This window comes from Hylobates moloch, unplaced genomic scaffold (assembly GCF_009828535.3).
Source record: "Hylobates moloch isolate HMO894 unplaced genomic scaffold, HMol_V3 SCAFFOLD_9, whole genome shotgun sequence".
Lineage (NCBI taxonomy): Eukaryota > Metazoa > Chordata > Mammalia > Primates > Hylobatidae > Hylobates > Hylobates moloch.
The window spans coordinates 124,147,374-124,167,720 of NW_026652284.1; the positions used below are offsets into that span (position 1 = coordinate 124,147,374).

General features: G+C 66.2%; 1 protein-coding gene across 19 annotated transcripts in view; it reads right to left on the reverse strand.

Moving 5' to 3' along the window:
* Window positions 1–20,347, reverse strand: part of PLEC (plectin) — a 60,629-nt gene that overhangs the window by 13,132 nt on the left and 27,150 nt on the right. For 4 of the 19 annotated variants that reach the window (XM_058443657.1, XM_058443658.1, XM_032760721.2 and 1 more), the window contains 24 exons: window positions 10,107–10,168; window positions 9,626–9,715; window positions 8,641–8,718; window positions 8,457–8,549; window positions 7,327–7,493; window positions 6,680–6,795; window positions 6,493–6,599; window positions 6,292–6,411; window positions 6,117–6,212; window positions 5,799–5,926; window positions 5,481–5,574; window positions 4,690–4,844; window positions 4,286–4,604; window positions 4,128–4,205; window positions 3,893–4,054; window positions 3,623–3,727; window positions 3,407–3,502; window positions 3,004–3,129; window positions 1,909–2,061; window positions 1,667–1,821; window positions 1,459–1,585; window positions 1,169–1,352; window positions 937–1,094; window positions 625–803 (listed from right to left, as the gene is read on the reverse strand). In XM_058443657.1, coding sequence (XP_058299640.1) covers window positions 625–803; window positions 937–1,094; window positions 1,169–1,352; window positions 1,459–1,585; window positions 1,667–1,821; window positions 1,909–2,061; window positions 3,004–3,129; window positions 3,407–3,502; window positions 3,623–3,727; window positions 3,893–4,054; window positions 4,128–4,205; window positions 4,286–4,604; window positions 4,690–4,844; window positions 5,481–5,574; window positions 5,799–5,926; window positions 6,117–6,212; window positions 6,292–6,411; window positions 6,493–6,599; window positions 6,680–6,795; window positions 7,327–7,493; window positions 8,457–8,549; window positions 8,641–8,718; window positions 9,626–9,715; window positions 10,107–10,168 — 3,148 coding nt within the window. Of the gene's footprint in view, window positions 1–624; window positions 804–936; window positions 1,095–1,168; window positions 1,353–1,458; window positions 1,586–1,666; window positions 1,822–1,908; window positions 2,062–3,003; window positions 3,130–3,406; window positions 3,503–3,622; window positions 3,728–3,892; window positions 4,055–4,127; window positions 4,206–4,285; window positions 4,605–4,689; window positions 4,845–5,480; window positions 5,575–5,798; window positions 5,927–6,116; window positions 6,213–6,291; window positions 6,412–6,492; window positions 6,600–6,679; window positions 6,796–7,326; window positions 7,494–8,456; window positions 8,550–8,640; window positions 8,719–9,223; window positions 9,260–9,625; window positions 9,716–9,876; window positions 9,892–10,106; window positions 10,169–10,820; window positions 11,066–15,263; window positions 15,526–20,347 lie in introns of those variants that run through there. The other 15 variants (XM_032760707.2, XM_032760715.2, XM_032760720.2 and 12 more) reach the window with 11 other exon arrangements.

The window sequence follows — 20,347 nt, forward strand, 5'->3', positions numbered from 1 at the left end:
AGGAACGGCAGGCCCCAAGGCCCCGAGACAGGAAGAGCCCACTGGCTGGATGACAGCGGCATCCTGGTGCCCACAGGGCCTGGAAGCGTAGTTCTCAGCCCTTGCAACCCAAGACTGGGTGAAGGGGACATCGGGGTGGAAATGGCACCCTGTGGCAGCCCTATCACTGTGTTGGTTTTGTGAAGAGTAGATAGCAGGTGAACATGTGGTTTGCAACACAGGAAGAAACTATGACATAACATATTGGAACTAAATGCCAGAGGCCCTTAAGTCCAGGCCAGGAACAGGACAGACGAGAGGGAAGGATTCCTTACTGTGCCACTGAAAGTGGATCCACAGCCTCCCCACCTCACTCAGCAGCTGCTGCCCAGCTCCACTGTCTCTTCCCCACACCCGAATCTCATCACCAGGAAGTCCCCTGGCTGCCACTGTCGAAGCATATCCAGCCCTGAACTCTTCTCACCACCTCTGCGGCCGCCACCCCAGCTGGGCCTCCCGCCTCCTGGCCAGATCTCTGAACAGCCCCCAACTCGTTCCCTCCTGCACCCTCCTGCAAGGTCACAGCCCTCACCCCAGCACCCCCCAGCCCACCCCAGCCCCTTGCCTGTGGCCAGGTGCACTCACTTCTCCAGGTAGATGGCAGACAGGCTGCGGACCTGCTCCAGCTTGCCCAGCGTCAGCTCCAGCTCCGAGCGCAGCGTGGGGGCCGCAGGCGATGGCTCTGGCAGGGCCAGGACCTTCTCGGCCTCGGCGGAGAGCCGGGCGACCCCCTTGCCCAGCCCCTCCACCTCTGCCTGTGCCTTCTGCAAAGACAGGGAGTGGGAACGCACTCATCACCAAGCACAGCACACAGCGCCCCTTGAAGGCCAAAGGAGGGAGTGTGGGAGGAGGGATGGGGAGAGGGATGGGACTGGATGGGGTGGGGACAGCCCCTGCCTGCTGCTCAGTGATGCGCTGGGCACACTCCCGTGCTGGCTCTTTGTCCAGTGGCAGCCGCAGGCGGTGCACGGTGCGGGTCTCACAGGCCTCCAGCTGCAGCCGGATGTCTTTGAGCTCGGAGATGCAGCGCTGGCAGCGAGACTCTTCCTGTGCGCCTGGGGAACACATCCGGGTCACTCCACCGCCCACCTCGCACCAGCCCAACCGCCGCAGCCCTGCCGTGCCCTACCCTGCTCCAGGCTCTGCAGCAGCTGCTGGTAGTGGTGGCTGCAGGAGCCGTACTCGCGCTCGGCCATCAGCCGGTCCTCGGGTCCAAAGCCGCCCGCGTCCTGGCTGTCCCGCAGGAAGGCCTGGTAGTGCAGCTCCAGGCTGTGCAGGGCTTGGCGCTGCTCCTCTGGCTTCAGGGTGCGGAACTGGGGGACGCACGTGGGGCTGAGTGCCGGGCGAGGCGGCCGTGCCCTTAACAACGCCTCTCCCCTCCTCCCACCCAGAGAGCCCCCGGCTGGGGGGCAGGCATACCGTGGCCAGGGACCAGGAGCGGATGAGCTGCACATCACGGCGAAGGCTCTGCCAGGCCAGAAGGCTCTTCATGTCCACGTGCAACTGGTGCCACAGCGTGACCAGGGCCTGGTGCTGGGCCTCCAGCCTGGCAAGTCAGGGCTACAGTCAGCGTCACCAGCGCCCCACCCGCCATCCACCCCCCACCTGCTGAGCCCCCGCCACCCACCTGGTGACAGCCTCCTGGGCCTCCTGGTTGGGCGGGGGCACCAGGAAGCACACGGAGGGCACGGCGGCCTCGCTGCCAGAGCTGCTGAGCACCTTCCAGTGGGACGGCTGTGCAGGGCCCACCAGCTGGCACTCGTCACCCTTGTGCACAGTCACCTGGGACGGGCACAGTCAGTGAGGACACGTCCACATCGTGCCCTGCCTGGCCACACCCCCCACCGTGGAGCCTGGGCCTGCCCTCACCTCCACCTGCTTATAGTCGCACACGGCCAGCAGGGGCAGGTGGCCCCGCATGGGGTGGGCTGGGTGGCGGGGCTTCAGCTGCACGATGGCCTTGGCCCGCTTGGCCAGGCCTGAGAGGTGCCCCTTGTACTCGTTCAGCTGTTCCTTCTCATCCTGTGGGGGAGGGGCAGCATTCAGACCAGGGCCATGGAGACCCACAGGCCTGCCCCAGGCACCCCCAGACCCCAGGACCAGGCCTGTGGGGCCCTCCTGATGCCCCCGGGGTGGCGGCACTTGGAAGCAGGAGGTGTAGCTGGGACAGGCCCCGGGGGTTGGCCCCAAGCAGACCCATGTGCCCTCGCTCCTTCCCAACCCAGACAGGGCACCCTCCTCTCACCCCAGCTCACCCACCATGTCCTCCGAGCTACCCTCTGGTCCCTACAATGCCCTCGCCCCTTGCCCCTACCCTGCAGGCTGCAGAAGGTACTGCTTCCTCCCATCCCACCCCTCTGCAGGGGCCAGGCTGCAGGATGGCACGAACCTGGGAGCTGCCGGCTCTCCCCCAGGCCCAGCCCTGCCAACTTCAGAGGCCATTCCAGCCTCCAGTCCCTCTTCCCTGTCACTCTCCACTGTGCACCCGCCCTCCTGGGTGATCCCACCCCTGCCCCCAAAGCACAAAGCCCAGCTCCACTCTGCCCACTCCAGATCTCAGGCCAAACAGCTGGTGCCCCTTCTATCGCACAAGGGCTGGCGGTGCCCCTTCTATCGCACAAGGGCTGGCGGTGCCCCTTCTATAGCACAAGGACTGGCAGTGCCCCTTCTATAGCACAAGGGCTGGCGGTGCCCCTTCTATAGCACAAGGGCTGGTGGCAGCTGCTGACTTCAGGCTTCCACTCACTCTGTGCCTGTGGAGATGGGGGCGGCCCGGCTCTGACCGGCTGCCTCTCAGCTCCCCACATCCTGCCTCATTCCCCCCTCGGCTGACCTCTACACCTCCCATGGTGCCTCCCAACCCCTGCTGGCCCCTCCAGTTGCCCCCTAGTCTCCAGAGTACCCATGCAGCCCAGACTCCAGGCCAGCCTCTCCTGACGTGCCCCTGCACACCCCCTCCCTCACCTGGGCATCCTGCAGCAGGTCCTCCAGCCGGGTGACAGTGGCGGAGCGATCACAGCTATACTTCCTACGCAGTGCCTCCTGCAGCTTCTGCAACTGCCCCTCGGCCTCTCGCACATCTGAGAAGAACTGGGGCAGCGGGAGGGGGTCACGCCGGGCTACCTGGGACCAGAGCTCCAGCCCACAGCTGTCCCAGGGCAGGCCCAAGAGGGGGGCACTGAGGAAGGAGTGGCAAAGCCCCAGGAGGCCTGGGGAGCACCCCTGTCCAAGGCCCCGGTCAGGCTGCAAGCAGCAGCTGGCACCGTCTGCAGATAGGAGGGCTCCTGATTGGAGCTGCCGAGGGGGTCCAGGGGCTCCTCCAAGGCTGCCGCTGAGCCACGGCAGGGAGGGGAGCTCTGGTTCTCACCTGAAAGTAGGCAGCGTTCTCCTTCAGGTGTGCCTCGATGCAGCAGCACAGTTGTAGCATCCAGCTCCACTGCGTCTGCAGGGCCGCCTGGAAGGACTGCAGGACAGCAGGTCCTCGTCAGGCCCTGCCCTGCCCCGCCCCACCTGGGGACCCAGCATGGCCCCCCCACAGCCCCGCCCCTACCCAGGGAGCCCCGGGTGGCTCCCTCAGCCCCACCTCCACCGTGGGCCGGGCCGGATGGTCCTCCCGCAGCAGCCGGTCCCCAGCATTCTGGAGCTCCTTGATCTTCTTCTCCTTCAGCTCCAGCTCCCGCATCAGGGCCTGGCACCAGAGCAAAGGGTCTCAGGGACGGCCGGCCACACCCGGCTCTGCCAAGCTCCCAGCAAACTCGACCCAGGGCCCCCACTGGTCTCTGACCATAGGGGACAGCCAGGGCACAGCTGGGGAGGGGGCTGTGGGGTTCAGGGGCGCTGGGCCACCCCTCACCGAGTAGCTCTCCTTCTTGGCGGTCATGTTGGTGTTGCGGTCGCTCCAGTCGAAGCCCACCTCCTCCTCCTCCTTCTCGTTCAGCCACATTAGCTCCTTAGTGGCGGCTGCCACAAAGCTGTGCAAGCTCTCCAGGGACCTGAGGCGGGCCTTGGAGGAGTTCTGTGGGCAGAAGGGTGAGTGTCAGCAGGCCGCAGACTACCCACCTCCCCCAGCTGGCCCTGCCCCCACTCACCAGCAGCTTGGCGTACTGCAGGTCCAGCCGACCCAGGCAGTCACGGTAGGCACCCCGGGTGGCTGGGGAGAGCTGGCCCTGCAACAGATGAGACGGTGAGGTCTGCAGTGGCTGGGCCCGGCCCACCCCCGCACTGCCCATCGCTCAGTGCCACCCACCTCATCACTCCGTGCCCGCTCGATCTTGGCCCGGAATTCTTCAATGGACTGGTGCAGGCCTCGGTGGCTGCCCAGCTGCGCCTCCACGCTGGGCAGGTCCACACCCCACTCAGCGCCATCCACACGGTGCTGGTTCTCCTCCACCCAGGCCAGCAGGTCCTGCAGGTAGCGCAGAGTGGAGTCCTCCAGCTCGGGGCGCCTCTGCACACTCTGCAGAGTCACCTGGGTCACCTGGGTTGCAGGGGCCGTCACGCCTGCCTTCAGCCGTAGGTTGTACTCGGTGCGGATGGCTACCAGGCGCTCGTGCAGACGGTACACCCTGGGGCAGCAGAGGACTCAGGTAGGTGTTGGCAGGCCTGGGGCCGTGTGTACCTGGGCGTCAGGGAGGGCAGGGCAGGGCCCACCTGCGGTACATCTGCTCGCCCTGCGGGTGCCGTCCATCCTTGAGGGTCTGCACGTCGTTGAACAGCAGCCGGATCATGCTATCTGCCTTGTCCAGGTCCCGTTCCACCTCCCCCGCCCGCTGTGGCACTTTGCCTGCGGCCAGCAGCCGGACATCCTGCAAGGTCGCTGTCATGACTCGGAGCACAGCTGATTCCCCTCTGACCTCACAGGGGCCCCGGCCAAGACGGCCACCCTCACCCGCTTCCTCAGCCTCAGTAGGCCACTACCGCCATCCCCGTCCTTCCCTTCCTGCCCACCTCTCACATCTTCCTGCCGGCCTTCTGGGGGATTGGGACCAAGTCCAGAGTAATTCTGCCCAGTCCAAGAACTGAGACCCCCATGACCATGTATGTGGGGTCCTGGGCCTCATCTTCCATCACCCACCCCAGGTAACTCCTCCTGTAATGCTGCGTAGGCCCTGTCCTCCTGGGCAATCAGCAGTGAGTTGGGCCCTCCCCCAACCCCTCCCCTAACAGTAAACCACTGTGGGGGAGGCCTGGCCTGGTGGGGGCAAGGCAGCCACCCTGGGTTCTGCCCCGTGGCCAGAAACCAACTCTGCCCAAAGCAGGCAGTGAGAGTTGGCTGCACACGAGGAGGGAGGAGCTCAGGCCTGGATTCCCCACCAAATGCCCCGCCCCTGCCTCTGCCCCAGGAGCCCAAGGGGACAGCCCCCTCCTGGCTTTCGGGCTGCAGGGCCCGGCAGGCTCCTCCTGCCTCTCTCGAGCCCGCTGCGTGCCCCACACCCCCTCACCGACTGCAGCAGGGCGTCGGCCTGGTTCAGCTGCTCCTCACACAGCCCCGCCTCCATCTGCAGCTTGGTCACAATGCGCTGAAGACACTCCAGCCTGCGGCAGAAGCACAGGGAAGGGGCCTCGTTGGCCGGGTCCAGCACAACCCTGACCACAGACTGCAGCTCGCCTCCTGCTCTGGCCTCCCTGCCTGTGGCCCACTGTCCTAAGGCGAGTGGGAGCTCGGGTTCCCCCACCGGGGGCGGGTTGGGGGGGGATTTCCTCCCCAGGCAGTGACTCACCCTCGGGTGGTTCCCCTGCCACCACAGGGCCCCACCCACCTCTCAAACTCGCTGCGGAGCTGCTTCTCCCGCTCCAGGATGGCCACGTGCAGCTTGCCCCACTCTTTCTCCACGTCCAGTGGGTGGTAGCCAGGGGGCACCTTGAGCTGGCCTGCTTGCACCGCTCCCTGTGGACAGGGGCCACACTCAGGCCCTATATGCAGGGGGCAGGGGGTGGGGCGCTGGGCCCTCAGACCCCAGCCCATCAGACCTGGGACAGCCCTGGTCCCAAAGGCAGGGCCAGGTCAGGCTCTGGAAGAGCGTTTCAGGTCTGGGGGGTTCCAGGACACCACCCACCCCTCCAGCGGTCCCACTCACCTCCAGGGATTGGTAGATGCCCTTCGACCGGTTCTTGTCGGCCTCTTTGGCTGGTAGCTCCATCTCCTTAAACTTCAAGAACTGAGACCACAGGATCTGCCGGGGACGAGGGTGTCGGCAACCACACCCGGCCCTCAGGGCAGGCCCAAGACCCCACCCCACACGGTAGGCCCACCTCAATCTCCTCAAAGCTGGAGGGGAACCTGCGTTCCTCAAAGGCGGCGGTGTGGTGTCGCATCCACTGCAGCAGCAGCAGCACCAGCTCCCGGTACTCCTGCCAGCGCAGCTGCAGCTCCTGCGGGCAGGCACAGGCAGCTGTCAGGGGCCGTCGGAGCGTCCAGGCCCAAGCCCCCTGCCCTCCAGGCCCCCCACTCACGTTGGCCCTCACCCCATCCTGCACATCCGGCACGCGGGGCATGGCGTCATACAGCGACGAGACGTAGGTGATGATGGACTTCTCGTCGGGCTGAGGGACATCCACATCTGCAGGGAAGGGCAGCTCAGCGGTGGCTCTGGGGCAGGCAGCAGGGAAAGGGGCAGGGAGGAAGGCCACGCAGACGTACCCTCGGGGTCCAGGAGCCTCGTCACTCCCAGGTCCCGCTCTGCCACAGAGAAGGCCTGGTCTAGGTTCTCCAGGTTGGTCTGCCGGTACACCTTGTTCATGTCAATGAGCATGGGCCTGGGACAAGCAGGTGGGTGGGTCAGGTGGGTGGGACAAGACCAGCGGCCACACCACACAGGCAGGTGCACAGGCTGGCTCCTCACACATCCCAGCAACCATGGACCCCCCACACTCACCCTGAAAGGTACGCTGCCACACGGGCAGAGCTGAGAGCACCCTGCCACCCCCACACCCAGGAGCCCAGGGGCACAGCACAGAGGACTGCGCAGAGCTGAGGGTACCAGGCAGCTGGGGCTCCCTGCAGCCACCCTCCCCACCAGGCCCCTCCAGAGGCGTCCACAGAGGGCACATGCACCTGGCTGTGAGGACCAGCAGCCCGCAGGCCCTCCAGTCTTGAGAAAGTGGTGGTGCTTCTGAAGGGCACCAGGGTGGGGCTGGGCCCTGAACTCCACCACCCCGAGGCGGCCAGCTGGCACTCATCCCTGTTCCTCCTGCCCTCCTCCCTGCCCTGACGTGTCTGAAGTTGCCTAGCGGAGGCACTGTGGGGGTGCCCCCAGCCCCCAGCCCCCTGCCCCCGGGGCCATGTACTTGTGCCGGTGGATGATGGCATTGAAGAGGCGGCCGTCTCTCCAGCTGGAGGTGAAGTTGTCGCATCGCAGGCCCTGGTACCCCTCCACCATGCGCTGTGACCACAGCAGCAGCTTCTCCTTGGCCGTCATATCCTCCGACTGCCCGCTCACCTGGATGTCTGAGATCTGCCCACAGCGGAGAGGAGGCCACAGCTTAGCCACAGCTGCCAGGCCTGCTCTGTGCCCACAGCCACATGCACAGGGGCAGGGGTAGCTCAGCACCCAGGGGGAGTGCGTGGCGCCACCAAGCCAGCCAGGGCAGCACCAGGCTCCAAGGCCCTTCCCTGTTGGGAAACTGCTGGGACTGGCCATGCCTTGGGGCCACAAGTCCAGCCACTTCAGCCAGCGGCAGCTGCCACCACGTAGCTCAGAACCCCCAACCCTCACTGCCACCACACAGCAGGTGCCCACTCCCCTAGCTGGGGAGGGCTAGGCTGCACCCTGCACCTCCCGGAGCTGGGATGGAGCAGAGTGGAAGGGCAGTGGGCATAAGAGGAGCCCATAAGTGTACCCCTAAACCTGGCCCAGAACCCCCAGGCCTGGAAAAGGCTGGGGGTCAAGCTCCATCGCTGGTTGCAGGCTGGCAGGTGGGGCCTCTGGCAGCCTGGCTTTGCTCTCAGTGGCATGCTCAGGCCAGGTTCTGCCCACCCACCCCTAGCTGCCTGTCGTCCTGCCAGCCTGTGTGACTCAGCTGCCGTGCCAGCACCAGGCTCTGCCTGCTCAGCTCTCAGATTTGTGGTTTCCTGTGCAGCCAGGACAAGCAGTGGGTGAGTCAGCCTGTGCTGCTGCAGAAGCCTCCCCAGGGCAGGCACCGGGGCCCGAGTTCCTCCACAGGGAGGCTCCAGGCCCTGCCCAGCCAGGGCCAGAGGGCATGGATAGGTGGCCTCAGAGAGAGGCCTGTACCCTCAGGCCACAGATCCAGTCAGGGTTGCGGCTGGCAGGAAGGCACCCAGATGCCACCATACCTACGGTGCCAGTCACCTCCCAGGCCACGCCCCAGCCAGAAAGCAGATCAGCCTGCCAGCCAAGGAGCCCAGGCTAGCCCGGAAACCCCTGCAGGGGGTGGGGGTCCTGGGGCAGCCGTTCTACCTGGAAGTGCAGAATGATTGTCCAGATGAGGCCAAGGGTCAGCTTGGGGTTGCCGTCGGCAATGTCATCATTCCTGATGTTCACCAGCTTCACCTGTGAGCGAGGCGCTCAGTCACGGCCCACAGGGCAGGGCTAGCTTGGTGAGGGGTCTGGGTGGGGCCCAGGGCCAGGTAGGCAGCCTTACCTGGCGGTGCCGGAGGTAGTCCAGGGCAATCTGGACATTCTGCAGCTTGTGGAAACGCATCCTCCCCTTCTCCCGGGGCTGTGGGGAGGCACAGTCAGCACCCACAGTGCAGCTGCAGCTCCCGGGCCCCACCCTCAGCATGCCCCAAAGCGCCACAGCAACCGAGCCAAGGGATTTCCCCCGGGGGCAGCAGCCCCTCATCCCAGGTTCACCCTCCCCCGCAGGGAAAGGGAGGCCACTGGCCCAGGGGCCAGGCCAGGCCCATCAGGGCTTGGGAAGTCCAGCGATCCAGGCTGAGGGAAGGAAGGAAGGGGTGGGAGGAGACAATAGCCAGGAAGCCTCGTGTGGAGGGCAGTGGCACTAAAGGGGGGTCCTCCTGCCTGGTGGCGGCAGCCACAGCAGCCACCGGTGGGTCCCAGGCCAGCTCTGGGCAGCACGGTGGACAGGCAGCTTGACACCCAACCACCTACCCGCCCAAGAGCCAGGCAGGGATTGGCCGATGGGCCACCAGCCCCCAGAAAGCTGGGCTCCACGGTCTTGGGGAGCTCCCGTGCCGCTGCAGCCGGCAGGCACAGCCACTCACCAGGCGTGAGCTCCTGCTTACGTCCCGCTCCCTCGGCTGCCCAGCCAGAGCAGGGCAAAGGGTAAAGGGCAGAGGTCAAGGTTCAGAGTCCAAGCAGCAGAGAAACCAAAGCAAAGCGGAGCATGAGGTTACTGTGTCCCGACGCGGAGGGCAGCAAGGCCCAGAGCAGCCGAGGTCCGAGGGTTGCGGCCACTCCCAGGCCAGGCCCTCGGCTGTGATGCCCAGCAGCCTGGGCGGGAGGTGCTGCCAGGGACGAGGCCAGGCTGCCCCCAGGGAGAAGGCAGGAGGGGTTGAGCTGGATTCCGAGTAGAGTGGGCGGCCAGAGAGGCCCCAAGGAGGGAAGGCAGGCAGAGGTCTCCAGGTGGGGCAGGCAGGGCCCGGAGGGGGCAGGGGCACACGTACCAGGCTGTCCCCCGAGAGGACTTCCAGCAGGGAGATGAGGTTGTGGCCATCGCGGAGGTCTTCATACAGGTCACTGATGTGCCTCTGGGCCTGTGGGGACAGCAGCGACTGAGGTGGCCAGTCCCCCAGAGCCGCCAATAGGCCCTGGGAGGCTGACCCACAGCGTGGGTGCTGGTCCCAGAGGGAAGGAGGCAGGGGCTGAGTCTCCCACGAGCCCACGGAACACACCCCTGCCCCTCGGAGGCACCTACCTCTGCCCTCCAGTGCTGCAAGGAGAGACCAGGAAAGACCAGAAGGAAGAGGAGGAAGAGAAAGGCAGGAGCAGGCATAGGGAAGAAAGAGGACAGAAAATAACAGGTTTCAGAGATGAAAGGTGAGTGCACAGGCAGCACGGGGACAGCCTTGGGCGGTAGGGGCCACCCTCCCTCAGCGCCTCCCATAGCCTCGGCCCCTGTGACCCGCACCAGCATGCGACACCAACCTTGATGAGGTGCTTGTTGACCCACTTGGTGAAGGTTTTCTTCTGCACGCGATCCCGCTCATCTGGGGGAGACAAGACCAGCTTACCTGGGGCCTGGGAGAAGCCCCGGGGACCCTCAGGTGACCACCGTGCAGACACAGCAGCCTGGCTGGCCAGGTCCCGCCTGGGGAGCCCCAAAGCCTCCCTCAGATTACACACTGAGACCCAGATGCCCTCACCAGCAGCCCAGCCAGGACAGCAGAGACCCAGGTGCCAGGGGCCCAGATGCCACCAGGTGCAGCCACCCCCTGACTCTTCCCCCAGGAAATGGGAGGGTCCTGGGCCACACCCTGAGCCCAGCACACACAAGTCCCGTCCTGCGCTCCCCCTGACTCTACAGACTGAGACCCAAGCAGGGGTGTGGCAGAGCCAGGGCCCGGGCCCACTGGGGTGTTGGAAGGGAAGCCGTGTGTGCTGCTGACAGGGCAGCGAACCTTCCCCAGAGCGCAGAGTTCCCCGCCCTTCCAGGCCCGACACCTGACGCTCGGAGGCCCCTGTCAGCCTTGCGGGCGCCTGTTGGCCCACTCTGTGTTGGGTGGGGATGGCTGGCCCCCGACCCCCATCTCCAAGACCAGCCCCCCATGCGGTGCCAAGGCTTCCTGCCACAGGAAGTGGGCCTTCCTCCCGCAGGGGCCCGCCCTGCCTGGCGGGGGTGCCCGAGGGGAGCCCTGCTACCTTTCTTGCCCTCAGAGGCCCTGAGCACAGCCAGGTACAGGTTGTCCTCCGAGCTGGTTCTCTTTCGGCCCAGGCCCTCGGGCTGTGGCACGCAGAGCTGGTGCTGAGACATGCTGCCCCCACACCTTCGTCGCCCAGACCCTCGGCCTCAGGCACAGTGCTCTGGGCAGCCCCGTGTGGCACACAGGCAGTTGAAGGCTGGCGGCTCCACGAGACGATCACTCGGCACAGGCTCAGCTCAGAGCCCCAGTCAGTGTGGCCACTCCCTGCCTGCTGTACACCCTGGCGAGGCTGGCCCGCCCCCGAGGCCCCACCCTGCCCAGGCCGCCGCCAGGGAGGGGAGTGTCCCGGCGGGAAGGAGCAAGGAGCCCCCTCCCCCACAGACACGCCCTAGGCCCGCCAGAAACAGGAAACCGGGGTTTCCTCACCCATCCTGCCCACTGCAGCCCCCTAGGGGGACCTGGGGACACGGGGGGAGCTAGCACTTCACTGCACACCAAATGGTGCCAGGACCACAAAGGAACACAGACCACCCCACAGCCACCCAGAAGGACCCCCCAACAGACTGAAGGGCTCCCTCGACGGGAGGGGCTCTGAGGCCACGCCTCTCTTTGGAGCTCCCTCCAGGTCCAGGCCAGGCCCTGCTTCAGCCTCTGCCCACCCACCCTGCCAGGGCGGACTCAAGAAGCCACTGATACCTGGCTAGGGGAGGGGGCCTGCTGCCCGTCAGCTCTTGCAGCCCCCCAATCACACCTCCTCACAGACCTGCATGAAGCGGGGAGCACACCCTGCCCCATGGTGCCTGCCCTGCCCCAACCACAAGGTCCCACCCCAGGCCTGGCCCCTCCCAAGCTGCCCGCCTGGCACGTCCTGGAGCAGCGCCCACCTGCGGAGCCCACCCTGGCCCAGGCAGACACCTCAGGTCGGAGACGCGTAGCTGAGGGCTGACTCATGGAGGCCAGGCCTCTTAGGGGGATGGAGCATCAGGAAGCCCTAGGAGGGGCCTCGCCAGTGAGTCAGGGATGGGGAGGGGGCCCAAGCCTGTGACTCACAGAGGGGAAGCCACACCTGAGGCAGGACCTGGGCGACCCCAGGGGTGGGGGGTGCTGTATGCAGCTGGGTGGGGCTCAAGGGAAGCAGTCTCATGCTGTAAAGGGCAAAGGGCAAAGAGCCTGCGCTGGTTGGGGCCTCTGGCTCCCTGGGGTCTGGGGCGGAGCTGCCTCTGGCCAGCTTCTGGGCCTGCCCAGCCCACCCGACCACCATAGGAAAGAATGCACTGCCCCAACCACAAGAATGTTCCAGCCGCACATCAGGCAGATTCGGTCCAGCTGGGAGCTGCACTCAGCCTCGGTTCTGGGAAGAGCTCACCCCACCCCATTCCTACTGCCCCTGAGGGCGTGAGGGGGTACCAGAACCCTCACAATGGGGGGTGCCCAAACCCCTCAGCGGTGGGGAAGCCCCCACTCCACGCCAAGGGGCACAGCCAGCCCCTAGGGCTCTGCCACGCCTTACACACCGCCCCACAAAGACACCCCTGGGTCTCCATGCATGGACTCTGAGCCTAGCATGAGATTCAGGGTGACCCTCTTGCTCTGCCTGTCCGGCCCAGCAGCCCCCAGAACCTCAGGAGTCACCAGAAGCCCCCCAGTCAAAATCTGACCCTGCACTGGTCAGCACCTCCAGTCTTGTGCCCAAGGGCACCCCGCACCCCACACCTCTGCCGCCCCTCCCTGGGTCCAAAGCCTCTGGAAACGTTGTCTGCCTCTTCAGAAGCCCTGGGCCGGGCAGCTCTCCTGAGGCCAAGCCCCGTGCCTGCTGGGTGTGGGCTCTGCGGGCCCGGCCATGACCAGGTGGCTCCTGCTTGCGGGAACGGGGCTGCCACTCTGCTGAGGCACACGGTGTGAGATCCCGGAACAGCCAGGGAGGTGGGCACAGGGAGTCCAGGTCAGCTGGAAACTGGGAGCCGGGGCCAAGGTCCAGGACCCACGTGGGCCCCACCCCAGCCAGGCCCGTTCCAGCCTTCTCCCTGCCACTAACAGGCCTCCAAAGATGCCGCGCTGGGCGGGGCCAGGGTCAGGAATGGGGCAGGGGCTCAGGGAAGGGAAGGGGCACCGTGGCGACTCCAGACACGGACTCGGGCAAGGCTGGGGCCAGGTGAGGAGAAGGGCTGGGGCGGGGCAGGGCTGGGACTGGGTGAGGAGAAGGGCTGGGGCAGGGCAGGGCTGGGACCGGGTGGGCTGGGGCTCAGTCAGGGGCCTCCACCTCCCAAGCCTGGCTCGAGCTCTCCTTCCCCATTTCCTGCCTCTGGGTGCCTCTTTGCTCTGAGCTCTTCCCTCCTCATCACCTTCCCTCCCTCCCAGCCTAGCCCTGCTGCGCCCCATCCCTCCTATTCTGACCCTAAAATCAACTGACACCCCCGCCCCACCCAGCCAGGCTACACCCACCCTCTACAGCTGCAGCTCAGCTGGCTCCCCCACCTGGGTCGTACCCAGCACACCCCCAGCTCAGGTGCCTCTGCACACCTGCCTGACATCTGTGCTGTCCTGGGCAGCTGACCGTAGGCCGCCAGCCCAGGGTCCCTCACGACAGGCACTGCCGTGGCCCTCTGAGGAGTATCGCCCCCGTTTTATAGGTGTGGACCCTATGGCTGAAGTCCCGCAGCTAGTGGAGGCGGTCCTAGGACGGAAACCCCAAGACTGGGAAGGGAATCCCACTGGCCCAGGACTGCAGCAAGTCCACAGAAGGCCTGGAGCCCCGCCTTCAGCACCTCCTCCCTCCTCCGTGTCCTGGAAACCCAGGCCAAAGCCTAGGCTGACGTGGAGCAGCTGGAGGTGGGCCAGCCCCGCCCCCTCCAGCCCCTTCTCTAGAGACAAACAAATGGGGATAGGGGAACATCACCCCGCCTTCCTCCCCAGGTGTTTCCGGAGCTCGGGGGCAAGGCTGCACCAGGCCAAGGCACCACCCCCATCCCAGCCCAGGCGGCGATTCCCAGCAGAGACCCAGCCCCACTAGGTGAGAGCGACAGTGGCCCCTTCTGTACCACCGGCCATGCCACCGCACCCACCTACGCAGCACAGCTGCCAGTAGAGGTAGCCCCTGCGGGCCCGCTCGCAGCCCCCGTCCAGCCAGCACGGCCGCTCCAGCAAGACCTCCCTCGGCGAGGCAAAGGCGCCCCCCACCCCCGACATGCCAGCCACGGCCTGAGCCCTGGTTCGGCCCACGGACAGTGCGGGGAGTTGGACCGCGGCTGCGCCTCCGCTTCCAGCCCACGCTGCGAGGCCGCCGGCTTCGCTCTCCACCTCTTCCACCTCCCCGCCACAATCCGCCCACTGCGGGTGTGAGGCCCAGACCCGAAGAACCTGCCCCTGGCGCGCAGCCCCGCCCAGCGCAGCCAGGAAGCCGCGCCCCAACCCACGGGCCGGGCTGGGAGGCTGCCCTGGGACTGAAGCGGCATGGGAGGGGCCTCCCAGCAGGAGGTGCGGTGGGGACTGCAGGGCCCAGGGAGGAAGGCTGGCATGGGGCCAGGTGGTGGGCAGACAACGCTGGAGGCAGAACCCAGGAGCTGAGCCGTGCCTGGCACCACCAGGGAGTAGAGGCATCCTGTAAGCCAGGACCATGGCCGAAGGGGGCAATTGTGGGCTGAGGTGGGGAGACAGGGACAGTGTCTGGTCCCCAGCCAAATACATGGATGGGGAAGAAGCCCTCAGCCCAAGTCCCATCCTGGTGGCTGAGTCCCCGGCAGCTCCGGGCGTCCCCAGCGCCACGCCTAGAAGCCCCATCTTGACTCATCTCAAGTCCGGGGATCCAGCAGAGGAGCTGAGCTGAGCAGCGCCCTCACTGCAGGAGAGGTCCGGCCGGCCAGGTCCCCGAAAGGCAGTCCCTCTGGCCAGAAGCCCATGCTTGAAGCTGCCCAATCCTCAGGGCCCCGCCCCATCCTGCGCTGGGCACGGTTGCCACCTGGGACCACAGCCCAGGAGCTGGTGACTTTGAACAGGGAGGGCAGGGCACAGCCTGGCTGCCCCCGCCCCCTGTGCGGCCTGAGGGCATGAAGGCACCTGCCTCACCTGCGCGTGGCTCCACCCCCTGCTCTGTGGGCAGGGAGCCGCCTCCACCTCAGTGCTGGCCGGACAGGCACCTGCCCCACTTGTCCCTGCCACAGGCCTCTCTTCATGAGGGGGACGCTCCTGCCCTGCCGGCCTCCGCTTCCACCCACCTGCCCAGCACAGGCTGCAGGCTGAGGGCCACTGCAGAGCCCGCCCCGCCCTGGGACTGCAGCAGGGTCAGGGTCTACACTGCAGGGTGGGGCGGGGCGGGGGGGCAACACTGCTTTCACTGACATTCAGCTTGGAAACAGGAAGGGGAGGGCGCAGGGAATGAAGGGGCGGGAGGCAGGCGGCCCCTCTGCCCCGCCCCGAGTCCCTGGCAGCCACCAGCAGGGCTTACCTTGCTCGTCCTGCGCCCACCGACGTCCCCTGCGCCAGTGCCACACAGCGGCCAGGGTGACAACGTGGCCCACAACCACCAGGGAGGGAAACAGGCTGCCCGAGGGCTCCATAGCCACCACGCAGAGCCGCCAGGGCTGCCCTTCCTGTGCTGGGAACCGGCTGCTCCAGGCTAGACAGCCCCCTCCCTGCGTGCAGGGCAAGCGAGGGGGAGCGCCGCGACCAGAGCCTGCCCTGCCCGCAGGACCGCCCCATACGCGGCGGCAGCTCCACAACAGCTCCCGCCCGCCTCCTCTCCTCTTCCCTCCGCCGGTCCGGCCCTCGGCGCCTCCCCACCCTCGCTCCCCACCCGGCCGGCTCAGCTGTCCCTGCGCAGAGCTACTGACGCTCAAGGTTAGCTGGCCTTAACCCCTGCGTCCCCGCGGCCACACCCGCCGGGAGGAGGGGCCAGCCGCACACATGGCCAAGCCGCAGCCCCCCAGCACTGCCCGCGGCCTCGGCACACACCCTCTTTCCCTCCCAGCCTCCCCCTGCTGTCCCCACCAGAAGAGGGGCCGGAGCAGCCCACTCTGCCTCCAAGGCTGCCCTCTGGGGACAGCTGGCAGGCATGGAGGGATGCCAGAGCCCCCACCCCAAGCCTGCAGCTGATCCCACCGCACTCCATCACCTTCACCCTCCTCACCAGCCCCAACGCCCCCCAAGTGAGACTGCAGACCACGGCTGAGGGAGTCTGGGTGAGGGCACATGAGGCAGGCTGCGTGCAGGGCGAGAGAGAGACAGAGCCCCTGGCCTCCAGCCTCAGCCCCAGCCCTTTGGCCCCTGTCCCCAGCAAGGGGCCAGGATTTCACAAGGCTTTCAAGGGCTGCCCACCTACCGGGCACGATCTTCATCGGGGACGGTGGCAGGAGCCCACGGGGCAGACGGAGCGGGCCAGGGGTGTGGGAGGTCACAGGCCCCTCGGAGGAGGCACAAGCCACTGGCGGCAGCGTCAGGTGGGAGGAGGGCACGGCCGTGCCGCTGTCAGCAGCAGCTTGTGGGGGAGGGGAGCAGTGGGCAGGGGCCCAGGGGATATAAATATCCGAGCAGGACGAAAGGGGACCGTCACCACCCAGACTTAGAACATGACGCGTGGTGCGAGGGCACCCAGGCCCCGCTGCAGTCAGGTCTGGCTGGGTGGTGCCATCCGACACCTTGGTCCCCCAGCTCCCACAGGGGGTTCTAATATAATAGAGCAGGGCGCGGGGGGGGCACGGGCTCAAGTCCCTGCAGGAGGGGGTGCAGTCTCCACCCACCTGCCCTGCCCACCCAGGGGGTGCTCTTGGAAAGGCCACAAGGGCCAAGAGAAGAGGCCGCCCATTCTCCCAGAGGGCCCTGCGCAGGTCACTCAACACAGCACCTGGCCCCACCGGTGGCCGGGACAGCCGCCCCAAGGTCACACACGGGCCAGAGACCCAGGCAGCCCGAAATCAGGGCTCAGGCCACCCAGGCAAGCGCCTGCCCCACAGCACAGCCTCTCCTGGGGTCCCAGGGTTCTGGGATGGAGACGCCTCTCCTGGGCCATGGCAGGAGACTGGCCTGGCTCCACCCAGGAGCCCCGAAGCCCTGCTCTGTGCAAGGCCTGGGTCAGAGGGCCTGGCCACAGGCAGGCCCATAGCATATCCTATGCAGATCAGATCCCAGTGCAGCTGGGGAAACAGGACGTGGGGCACGCACAGTTCTGCTCCTCTCCCTGGGACCCCCATCTGCTGGGCGCACCCCTCAGTTGATGGTCTACCCCATTCCACAGCGTCGCTCCTGGCAGCACATGGAACCCTCAGCAAACCCCATGAAGTCCTATACCACGAATGCATCACACAGACCAGGAGCCTGAAGCGCCGCCCGCCGTCCCACACGCTGCCATCTGAGCCCAGGTGGCCTCCAGTGTAGTCACCTCAGCCCATAACAAGCCACAGTGAACCAGCCTGGCCCTGGGCCACTGGGCAGGCCACACTGGTCCATGCTGGGAAGCCCAGGGACAACAAGAGGGCCGGGCCCACCCCAGCTTCCTGCTCTCCAGCCCCACACCTCAAAAACGTGCGGCTGAGGGAAATGCCTGCAGTGGCCCACTCTGGGCCGCCAGGGGTTGGGCGGGCCCAGGCAGCCCTGAGGGTCAGGGATACCCGCTGCCCCAAAGGCATGCCAGAGAGGGCTCAACTCCCAGCTGAGCCCAGGACGGCACCTGGCCAGCAGTGGGCAGGGGCTGGCAGGCCGGATGTTTCAGCCCACTCCCTGCCACAGGCTGGGGAAGCCTCAGAGGAGCCTGACTCAATGGCCTGGGTGAGAACCAGCTCCTGGTGGGAGGAGTGCCCCAGGCTGGCAGCGGGCAGTTCTTCTACCACCCCACGGAGGCCCGGACAGGCCTGTGCTTCCCGGACACACATCACACACACCCCTGGGGCAGCTCCGAGAGGGGGCCGTGCCTATCCCTGCATCCCAGATTCTGGCGTCTGACGGCACAGAACTGTGGGCAACGGGAAGAGACAGGTCTGCCAGGGGCGGCCCCGGCCCCCTCGTGGCCCTGCACAGCCGGAGGCCTTGGTCCCTGGCTCCCCCTCCTCTGCCTCCTACAGCCCCCAGCTCTGCCGGCCCTACCTTGGCCCAGCTGAATCAGCTCCTCCATGCTGTACCTGTCCATGGCTGCCGCACAGGCCAGGCTGCTCCCAGAGCCGGCAGGGAGGAAGGCGAGGCAGGAAGGAGGGAAGGGGTGGGAGGCAGAGGGAGGGCCCACTCGTGCCCTGGTAGCAGCGGCTCCTCCTCGCAGCCACCCCTTAGTCAGTAAGCGGAGCTGAAGCCCAGCCGACTGACGGGTCAGACCAGCCCAGCAGACCTGCCTGGGGGTGCAGGGGACTGGCCTGCCTGCAATCCCAGAGAGCCCTCCGACCCCAGCCCATGGGTCTTCCCTACTGTTCCTGCCCCGCCCAGCAGACCCCCCCTCCCCGCCCAGCAGACCCCACCCTATAGCCTCCCCTTCCCGCTGCAGGCCCCAGCAGCCCAGCCCTGCCCTCCCACCCTCCCACCCACATTCCAGGCATCCATGTGCCCAGCGGTATTTCATAAGCCAGGCAGGAGCAGAGCCCCAAACTGCCCACCCCACCCCACCCCACTCCACTCCTTGAGACTCACGTTCCTCAGCCCCAAAGGTGGTCTCTTCCTCCACCTGAGTCCTCCCCAACCAGCACAGCCCCAGGCATCATGTCCAGGGGCGATGGTGACACCTGCCTCCCCTCTCCATACCTCTCCACCCAGGTGCTTGCCGATCAGTGAAGTGCAAATCTTATCCCACCGTAACCCCTTAGAAGCCTGCCGGTGATCTACAGAAATCCTGCAAACGGGCGACTCGGCCAAGCCAGTGATCCCTGTGGAGAGCTGGCCGAGCCACAGTCCACCTCCACCCAGGGCACCCTGTGGCGGGGAAGAAGGGCAAGGCAGCCAGGCCACCTCCAGGTGCCCTCCTTGACGCAGGGCCACAGAGGGTCAAGGGGGGAGGTGGAGGCACAGGCGTGTCCTCCGTGTAGAGGGGAAGTGGTGGCGGCTACCCAGCCCCTGCCCTTTGCTGTGGGAAGCAGCTCTCGGTGCTGTGCACGGACAGTGCTCACCGTGGTGGCGGCTACCTGGCCCCTGCCCGTTGCTGGTGCATGGACAGCGCTCAGCTGGCGTCTCCTCCACACGATCCTCAGTTCCTTCAGAATTTTGAGCCAGGTAAAGCATTGCTATTTGCAGTGTAAAGTAGGGCTGAGCGGTAGCTGTAATCCCAGCACTTTGGGAGGCCGAGGCAGGCGGATTACCTGAGGTCAGGAGTTCGAGACCAGCCTGGCCAACATGGCGAAACCCCGTCTCTACTAAAAAAATAAAACAAAAATTAGCCAGGCGTGGTGGCTCACACCTGTAATCCCAGCTACTCAGGAGGCTCAGACAGGAGAATCGCTTCAACCCGGGAGGCGGAGGTTGCAGTGAGCCAAGATTGCGCTACTGCACTCCAGCCTGGGCAACAGAGTGAGACTCCATCTCAAAACAACAAATAAAACAAAATAAAAATGAAACGTAAATGAAACTCACATATAAAAACACACTCCTACAGCTTCCCACCACACCAAGCAGCCGACTCTCTGCCACAGGCCCAGGGCCTTCCCATGGGTCCTCTCCCTCTGGCCTTCTGGCCTCCCTCTGTCCCTCTCTCTAGGCTGCTCTTGGCAGGGCAGGCACCTCCTCAGAGCCCTCCCTGATTGCTTCTGAAGCCACCTCCCCATCACTCTCTCCTCACCCAGTGCATCCCACATATCTGGAGCCCCCTGGGGCAGGGGCTCCGTCTGGGTCTGGCCCTGGCCTGTGCGTGGCTAAACAAGCAGGTGGACGGACGGCTTCCCACACAGATGTGCTGCCAGCAGGCCCCCAGGGGCCCCACCCAGGGACAAGCAGACCACCAGGGCACAGGGAGGGCAGGGGCCTCACCGCAGGGGTACAGCTGGCGCTCCCTAGCCAGGGCTGGGTGGAGAGGGGCAGCCCATCCAACAAGGCCATTGTGGACCAGCACAGTTGGCCCACGAGCTCTGACTGTGCCCTTCTGTGGAGCAGCTGTGCAGCGGGGAAGGGCAGGGCAGATCACTGCTTGGTCACTTAAAAACTCCGAGAAGTCCATGGTCTCAGGTACCATCAGAAATGCCCAGGGCTGTATGCAGGGCCATCCTGACCCCTGCCACTGCCTGAGGCCCAGCCCTGGCCCTCTGCCACACCCCACATCCGAGTCTCCTCCTTCCCCTAGCTTCCCATCCCAAGCTCAGCCTGTGAGGTCCAGGGGAGAGAGGGGTCTGAGCCTGCTGGCCCTGACTCATCCTGGAGCTGTGGCTCGCTTCCTGTTGGAAACTCTGAGCTGCTGCTGGCAGCTGTGGCTTCGGGGGGACTGAGTCACCTCCATCGGGGAGGGGTGCCCTCCACTCTGCCTGCTGCAGCCACACCCAGCCCCACCCCCCCGCCCCGTTGGCCCTGCCGCCAGCTGCCCGCCCTGCAGGCCCAGCCCAGCCACAGACAAGGAAGGAGAAAAAGGAGGGG